The sequence below is a fragment of the Eleutherodactylus coqui genome, chromosome 8 (assembly GCF_035609145.1).
Source record: "Eleutherodactylus coqui strain aEleCoq1 chromosome 8, aEleCoq1.hap1, whole genome shotgun sequence".
Taxonomy (NCBI): Eukaryota; Metazoa; Chordata; class Amphibia; order Anura; family Eleutherodactylidae; genus Eleutherodactylus; species Eleutherodactylus coqui.
Window position 1 is genome coordinate 130,905,142 of NC_089844.1, and position 9,308 is coordinate 130,914,449.

Sequence of the window (9,308 nt, forward strand, 5' to 3'; positions counted from 1 at the left end):
AACTCTGCCATGTTTGGGCACTCTGATTCCTTCCTGTGTAATGCCATCTTTGTGCACTGACAGCATAGTAGAGCCCAAGGAACTCAAAGACTTCCCCTTGCAGTGTTACAATGGATTTCCCATTGCTATGTAACTTAGGGCACCTTGGGTCGAACAAGGTGGAGGCTGGGACAGAGCCTGACCCTGGGCCCACACACATACTTCCCACACAGACTATTGTGGGCCCAGGGTCAGGCTCATGGTTTCTTGGGCTTGTTATGCCACCTCCTCCTCCTGCTTGGTGTCAGGGAATCAGCACTGGGCAAAATGTATTTTCTCTTGTGTTACCACAGTTATCTGAAACAATGTTTTTGGCCAAACAAAAGCAGCGTTACTGCCTTAATGAGACGTTCACAGCTGTACTAGAATCGGAGTCTGCTTTATGCCCACAATTGCTGAGGGTGTGGGCAGAGGACGAAGTCCTCGGGGAAATGCAACTGCACCAGGTTTGGCCTGTGGAACTTCTTCCTGGTTCATCCAGTCTTTGGAGCGCTGAAAGCAACCGCAACTAATTTAATGAGACGTTCACAGCTGTACTAGCATCGGAGTCCGCTTTATGCCAATGATTGCTGAGGGTGTGTGCAGAGGCCGAGGTCCTCGGCGGAGTGAAAGTCTGCCATGTTTTGGCACTGTAATTGCTTCATGTTTAATACTTTCCTTGGGTTCCTTTGGCTCGCCTATACTGTAGGTGCACAAAGACTTCCCATAGCGCTGTTTTACCTGTCTGGCACAAATACTCTGACTGACTTGGGTAGGGTGCAGAGTGCAGATGGCTTTCCCCTTGCGTTGTTCAGCTATCTGACACCTACACAGAATGAATTGTGTGGGGACACTTGCATTTCCCATTGCTATGTAACTCAGGGCACCTTGGGTCACACAAGGTGGAGGCTGGTACCGAGCCTGACCCAGGGCCCGCTCACATGCTTCCCACGCAGAGTATTGCGGGTCCTACCTCGGTCATGGTTTCTCGGGCTTATTATGCCACCTCCTCCTCCTGCTTGTGGTCTGGGGATCTGCGTTGGTCGGCATGTATTATCTCTCGTGCTACAAATTACCACAGTTATCCGAGATACAGGATTAGAGCATTCACAGGAAGCGTTAGTGATTTCATGAGGCTTTCACAGGGTCACTGTATACCTGTGGTGGTTACTTTTATGACACCTCCTGCTTCAAACCAATCTTGTGCTGCTGCATTGTGGAGATGTGTAGAAGCGCTGCCACCTGAGTCCCCTTTATGCCCACCTTTGCGGCTCCTGACAATTTTGTGACGGAGGTGGCATGGGATTGGAATGAAGATTGTACGTCAATTTATCATCAATTCTCAACAGCATTGTGGGTTATCGCCCACACTTTCAAAGAGGGTCGCTGCCTGGCCCTGCCAACCCTCTGCAGTGTGTGCCTCCGGTTCCTCCTCATCCAGTACGCACTTATAAATAGCCATGAGGGTGGTGTGGCTATGAAGTGAGCGTGTGGCATGAGGAAAGCTAAAAACTGCGCAGGTAACATTTTGTGTGCGCTGTGGACGCAAGGTCGTGCGGGGGCTTGGACAGCAATGCCAGAATGTAACCCAGGAGAAGAAGCAGCGGTGTCACCCGCAGACAGTGATTGTCCTTTGTTGCAGGTAGTGTGGTGCTTGGCTAAGATGTGCCTGCGCGTGTGCCTTGCTAATGAGGGTTTATACCAAGTAAATTGTTAGGGGCGTGACCGCCAGCCTCTTGCCCCCATTTTGGCTTAGTAGAGGGACCTGGGAGCCTCAGATGCAGCCATGCATGCTGCCCCTACCCTTCCCTATCCTTTTCTGTCGTGTTTCCATGATTTTCTGATGTTTTCTGGCGTTTCGCAAGTCATCACCTATACGGAGCATCGGTCCCATACAAAAATGCTGGAGTCCCCATTGACTTCAATGGGGTTCGTCACTCGAAACGAGCTCTCGAGCATTACAAAAAGTTCGACTCGAGCAACGTGCACCCGAGCATTTTGGTGCTCGCTCATCTCTACTTATAATCTTGGCTGAAGTTTTACTTAAGTGAAAAATAGTTGTCTGTGGTCCAACTTGAATGCTTCAATGGAAAGCTTCACTATGAGTTTATATTTAGATACTGTCTAACGTTATGCCTCTTATTTCTGTATCTCATAGGGCCGTCCATGCTAAAGACTGAATATTTGCACAGATTTTTGTATTTGAAAACCTTACATCTCAGGTAAGTGAAAAAATAAGTGTATGGACATTACTATTGCTTAGCTTTTCTTACTTGATGATCTTTCTAGTATTTGCCCACATTGCAAGAATTCAGCCTTTTTTTAAGAAAAAAGTTGTAATTGATAATTTTGAAGAAAAAGAGAACAAAAAAGATAAGCATTAGTATTTTTCTAGAGAAGGGTGCAGGGTTATTTTAACATATTGGTAGACACAATGCGAAGATTTCATAATTTTAGTGATTTCCCCTAACAATTTTCTTTCTTCAAACATTGAGTTTGGAAAAGAATACAAGTTCCCTCTTTCTCTCCTCACTTGAGGGAAAGTAATTCAGAAGCAAAACTTATAGTATACCATACTAAACCTTTCAGCTGACATCTCACACTTAAGTTGTCATCTGTGTGTACATGAGGAATTACAGTATTTCTGGCCATTATATGTCTTGTAACATAGTATGCTATCACAGAAAACGGCCATATACTTACTGATGCAGGAGGGCAGACATGCTCATCCCCTGCAGGGAGCCAAAACGCCAAATGAGGGAGCCAAATACACTTCCTGTATCAGTAAGTATATGGCCATTTTCAGTGATTGTTTGTTTGTTTTTATATTTTCCTTTCTGTGATACATTTATATTAGTGTAGGGACTCACAAAAAGCATAGAGCCTTGACATTGGCTTGTGAGCTCAAGTATTGTGGCCAAAATCCATCTAATACCTTACATTTATTATGTATTATTCACATGCAGTGTGGCTTTTAAATGTCTAGTGAGCCCCCAGGTGCCAGTACCAATGTAGTTCAACTTTTGGGGTACAGGGCAGCGAGCTTAACTGATATGGGGTCACTAATAGGTCGCTAGCCTTCATGGTGCACTACATGTATCAGAAGGTCTGACACCCTGTATTTACTACTCTGTGTAGGAGTATACACCAGGCAGCCACCCACCTCTATATTAGATGCGTTGTAATAGACGTGTGTTTTTGTGTGCGCGTATGCACGCACAAAAACACGCTCATGTGAAGCCACCCCCCTTAAATAGCAAATTACTAGTCAGAAACATCTCTGGGAAGTTATCCACTAAGGCCGGCTGCATATGAGCATTAGCGTATTTGTGCACGTTTTTGCGGACTGAAAGATGCGTATTTGACTGCGTTTATTACTGTGCTTTATGCGTGTGCAAGTTGTGCGCAATTGTGCTCACAAAAAAATTTGCACCAATGCTTCCAGCTATTGAAATGGCCAAATTCTTTAATGAGTGCCAGATGTGTTGTTTTCTTGCGCAAAGGCGCGGGAAAATAGAGCGTGCTCTATTTCCTTTTTTTACACAACGCAACTGCACACACAAAATACATGCCTGTGAACAAACCCATTGAAATCAATTGGCTCTATTTTCTGCGTATTAAATGCCCCAAAATTTCATGGGCACATATGTGCTCAAATACACCCATGTGAATCCAGCCTTGCGTCTGCAGAAAAAGTATGCAATCCTATGGCAGCGTGCACAGGCGGAAAATCTACTGGAAATCCTGCTGCGGAATTTCCGCCCATGTGCATTTACCCTAACTCAACTGTCAAACACCTTGCACCCACATATACAGTATAAAATGAGGTCATATGACACACAGAGATACTTTTACAGACATAACCTGGATTGTAACCAATTCAGTGATGCAGCTATGCAATACACATCATATTCACTCACTTGGAACACATTAACAATACACATAAGCACAAGACTAAATAAATCTCTCAGAAACATCCAGAAGCTTCCACACATTAACATCTGTACACTACAGAGGTAAATGAGACCCAGCGGAAATTCTTCTAGGGTTCTCTAGGTCTGGCAAGGTCTGGGAAGGCATGGGGTATAGCCATGTGAAAAATTGATAGCTAGAGAGATAGATACCGTGCTTTTCCCGAAATAAGACCCTGTCATATAAATTTTTGCCCCAAAACAGGTACTAAGTCTTATTTTCGGAGAATGACTTATTTTACTTACCCATCAGCCACAATCCGGGTCCCTCCAGCTGGTCTTCAAGGTTCCATAGCTCCGCCATGTGTCCTGTACTCCTCGGGCCACCAACAGAAGATCACTTCCGGGTCGCAGGATTCATAAATCCCACCTCTAGGAAACAATGGCTCTGATTAGTTCCACGAGCACTGTTCCCAGCCAATCAATGAAGCACTCGCTGAACCAACACAATGGCTGTGATTGGTTAAGCTAGTGCTGCTCTCAGCCAATCACAGCCGTCACATTTGTGTTAGCGAGTGCTGCATTGATTGGTTCAACGAGTGATGCTCTCAGTTAATCAGAGCCATTGCTTCGCGAAGGCGGAATTTATGAACCCTGCAACCAGGAAGTGATCTTCTGTTGGTGGCCGAGAAGTGCAGGACGCACAACGGAGCTATGGAACTTCGGAGAGTAGCAGGAGGGACCCGGACCGCAGCTGCTAGTTAATGTATTCATTTTTTTAATGTAGTCTAGCTAGGGCTTATTTTTGGGATAGGATTTATATTCCAAGCCTCTCCCAAAACAGCCAAAAATCAGGGTAAGGCTTATTTTAGGAGTAGGTTTTATTTTGGGGAAAACACAGTAGATAGATATGAAATACTGGAGAGTTCTTCAGATGCCAACTACTTCAGATGCCAAATACTGATAACAGTTTAATCTTGAATGTTAGTTAAAGCATATGTTTTTTATGTTCCAACATTAATGGTTTAATGTGAAACTTCACTGCGATTTTTCTCATTTGAATGAGCCAATGATATCAGAGTTCGCTCAGGCAGCCAGTTTATACAGGCAGATACATTGTTGGCTCGTTCACAAGAAATTGTTCAATCATTCACATTCATTGTATAAGTGACTGAGAACGACTGAACGATCGGTAATAAAACTGAACGATTGGCGAACGAGCCAACGATGATTATTATGCCTGCATTAAATGAACTATGTACAAAAAGCGGTCTATTTATCGTTCTTTTGTTGGCTTGTTTACACTGAACGATTAGTTTAGTTCCATTCAGATGAATGAGATTGAGCTGCAGTACTAAGCATTACAAAATGTACAGCGCAGTACTTGGCACAGAATGTAGAAGCTCTTCGAAGAGCTGATCAGCGGGGTTATCAGGAGTCAGAACTAACTACTCTGACCTATTCTAAAGGCACCCTTACACAGGAAGATTATTACCAAAATAATCACTGGAAACAGCTAATTCAGGCGATATTTGTCCAATTTTGGTGATCGTTGCACTATGTACACATGGCAACCGACAGGGCACGAGTGAGAATTTATTTGTTGGTCAGAGTCGCTTCATTCTTAGCTCACCTAAAAACCAAGCGACTATTAGTCCATGCAAGCAGACTGTCCTTCATCTATGAATGACTGCCTGTTTGCAGTGAATGGAGGCGGGCGGCCGGAAAAGAGTTCCGGTTGCTCTTTCTCCATTCTCTGATCGACTATTGCTCCTGTGTGAAAGCACAAGAGCAACAGTTGGTGGGGTGGCTTTCAAGTGCTTATACGTCCAACACTTGTCCCGTGTAAAGATACCTTAGGTACATTGTAGTACACATTAGATGAACGTTATCCAAAACCTGTTGCTTTTCAATTACTTATGTCTCCAGCCCCAGAACTAAGCCGGTGCTTACCATAGATACTTCTAAGTGTATGATGCTCCTTCCTCTTGTGACATGCTGTGAGAGTTATTTACTGTGAAATAAGTAAGATCTACCCCAAAAGTAAGCCCTACCCTGGTTTTCGGGGAGGCTTGAAATATAAGCCCTCACGTGAAAATAAGCCATAGCTTAAGTACATTGGGAAAAAAAATCAATACTCATCTGGCCCGCGGCATCCGAGTCCCTCGCGATGGTCCCCGGCGCAGGAGCAAGCTGCCGTGCCCTCCGCACTGCGATATCCTCTTCTTTCTGGTTGACAGGGCTTTAAATAACCCTGCCACCAGAAAAGCAAGCGCTGTGATTGGATTGAGTGCCAGCCAATCAGAGCGGCACTCGATCATTTACAGCCATTCAGTAAATGACATGACTGAATGACTGTGATTGGTTTATCGAGCGCTGGCACAGATTGGCTGATGCTCGACCCAATCACAGTGTTTGCTTTTCTGGAGGTGGGATATTCAAAGCCCCACCACCAGAAAGAAATGGATATCTTAGCGCGGAGGACACTGCAGACTGCTGCATCGCCACTGGAGACCAGCAGCACGAGGCACCGGAATGCCGCAGTCCAGGTGAGTATAAGCCCCCCCCCCCCCCAAAAAAAAATAAGACACTGCGCCTCTTTTGGGGCAAAAATTAATATAAGAAAGTGTCTTATTTTCCGGGAAACACAGTATCTTTGGATAAAGTAACTGTGGAAGAGTAGTTTCTCAGTCTCAAAGGACACAGCAAGCAACCTGTTCCCCAGCCTGCACTGACTGGGTCTACACTAGTGAATAACCAGCGCCAAGTCAATGACACTGAGCTGCAATACCAGACATGACCTATGGAGAAGAATAAGAGCAATTGGCATTCAGGTAATTTAATCAATACTCTATAATAATAGTGACTGTGTTTTGTTTCTGTCCTGCAGATTTTAACTATGAACTATGCACAACACATGGACCGTGAATATCAGAAGGAACTATGCTATCTGTACTGGGACATATTCAACATCCAAGAACTAATTGCCTTATCTCCTAGCACGACCCACCCAACTGCCATCCAGTACTCCAGCTTCGTGCTGTGCATAATCACTTGTATCATCGGATTTACCAGCAACATTACTGTCATCTTCGTCACTGGATTCCTAATGAGGAAGAACAAATCTCAAATCTGGTTCCTGAACTTGGCTCTAGCAGATTTCACCTTTCTGCTCTTTCTACCACTTTATGCTGTGTCTGTAATAACAGCAGGATGGCCCTATGGATCCAGTATGTGCAAATTATACTTCTTCTTTAGCTTTCTTAATATGTATGCCGGTATTTACATCCTGACAGCGCTAAATATTGATCGTGCCTTGTCTGTAGCTAAACCAATATGGCACCGGAACTTCTTTTCCCGGAAATTTAGTTATGGTATATGTTCACTCATTTGGGTGTTATCGGTCCTATGTAGCATTCCAGCCATGATCTACAGTGAAGTACATTATATCAATGGACCTCAATGTCTTCTTTTTCCTAATGATCTTTCTGGTATTGTGTATTACAATAATGACCAAAATTCAAATGAAAGTCAATCATGGAGGAGTTTGCCACGCAACTTGTGTGATGAACCCTTTGAAAATTCGGAAATGTTCCAAGAGTGGATGGAAATTTTTTCTACAACAACTGGCCTGGTAGTTTCACTTGCAGTGATTGGATGTGTTATCCCGCTATGTGTTATCCTGTTCTCCAATATCATCATTGTTCTTCATGTGAAGAATTCCCAGAAGACGTCATCATCTAAACTGTACAGAGTGGTGACTGCAGCGGTTCTGGCTTTCTTTAGTACCAGGACTCCATTAGTTTTAGCACAGATTATTTACTTGGTGGCTGTATATACTCTGCGGTTCACTCTGATGTATAAAGTCATTGCATCTTTGCCGCTGTTATCTAGCATAGCCGCTATTAACACTTTCCTGAATCCTGTGGTGTATGTGCTAGTGGGAAAGCAAGTAAGAAACGAAATTTCTCAAGTTTTTGGGAAGCTACAGATGCAGCATACCCCATTTCCCTGTACATAACACCTACCCCAAAATAGGGCCTAGCATTATTTTTCAGGACTTTTGAGGATGCTGAATGATTTTTCAGGATTTTTGAGGATGCTTGAAGTATAAGCCCTACTCCAAAATTGAGCCCTTGTTACAGTGAATAAAAAAAGACAATATATATAGTGTCCAGGCAGCTATACATGTAAAAAAGAAAACCGAGCCGATATACGTTCGTGGGAATGCAGCCTAAGACACATAATATTTCTATTTTACTAGCAGCAAAGCCATGTGGGTCTTGTTTTTTTCCAGGAAGAGTTGCAGTTTTAATTGGTACTATTTTCGGTACGTGCGGCCTTACATATTTTAACTTGTTTTAAATGTTTGGACCATTATGAACGTGGTAATATCTATTATTTTTTAAGCTTTTTTTTGGTATTATATCCATTTAAAATGGGTTTTGTGGGGGAAATGTGTTCTTTGTTTTTTTTACTGGATCTTTTTGTCTTTGCATTAAACTTTATTGAGCTTTTTTCAATGCTATTTTTTAATCCTTGAGGGGGGATGAAGATGTGATCATTTGATCACTTGGATAGTACACTGCATTACTCATGTAGAGCATTCTAAGCCTATGACAGCAGCATTTTATACTCTGACGGAGGCAGGTGTCTAATAGGCTGATTTACATGGCAGACATGGAGACCTTTGTCAGGTTTCTGGCTGCCATGAGAATCCGATGGTACCTTGCAATCACACTGCCGGGTGCTGATGGGTGACTGAAAGAGTGCCCTCCCCGCTAAATGCTTACAAGCTGCAGTTGCTATTGATTGTGGCATGTAAGAGCCTAAATTGCCAGGATCTGAGGTGGTTCTGCTACTGCCTGTTAGAGCAGGAGCCTGGCTGTTAATAGTCAGCTAAGCTATCACCTTAAAAAGATGTATGTGCAGGTTTAAAGCTCATTAATGAAGTCAGTAAAAAAGCGTATTGGCCATCACTAAGGGGTTAGAGCAACTTTTCAAAACATGGAGCTAAATGTTCCCCCTCTACATTTGGATAATAATAATCTTTATTGATATACAGCGCCAGCACTTACAAAACAGGGAAGAACAGATACAAAGAAACAAAGATACAAAAACCACGGTTACATATAATAATCAATTGATGGAAGCAGTAGGGGTGAGGGTCCTGCTGCAACCAGCTTACAACCCCGCCTGCTGAAAGAGCTTAATAACAGTGCAGGGGAGCCAGCTGGAGGACGCGTCTGAGTGCCGGAGAGGTGAGTCATTTTTTATTTTTGTTCACACTTATTGCTGATTATCGTGGAAGGGCTTATATTTCAAGCCCTTCCCTGATAATCATACAGCGGGGCTTGGCACAAAGCAGTGCTTTCAATG

General features: G+C 43.5%; 1 protein-coding gene across 1 annotated transcript; it reads left to right on the forward strand.

Moving 5' to 3' along the window:
* Nucleotides 1-2,176: 2,176 nt before the first annotated feature.
* LOC136577592 (C3a anaphylatoxin chemotactic receptor-like) lies at nt 2,177-8,447 on the forward strand. The gene is made up of 2 exons (XM_066577519.1): nt 2,177-2,240; nt 6,820-8,447. Exon 2 carries the CDS (start codon nt 6,829-6,831, stop codon nt 7,948-7,950), a length of 1,122 nt encoding a protein of 373 aa, XP_066433616.1. The 5' UTR covers nt 2,177-2,240; nt 6,820-6,828; the 3' UTR covers nt 7,951-8,447.
* The last annotated feature ends 861 nt before the right edge of the window (nt 8,448-9,308 follow it).

What these genes read in the sequence shown, in the direction of transcription:
- LOC136577592 (XM_066577519.1), top strand. Translation starts at nt 6,829, where the DNA reads ATGAACTATGCACAACACATGGACCGTGAATATCAGAAGGAACTATGC.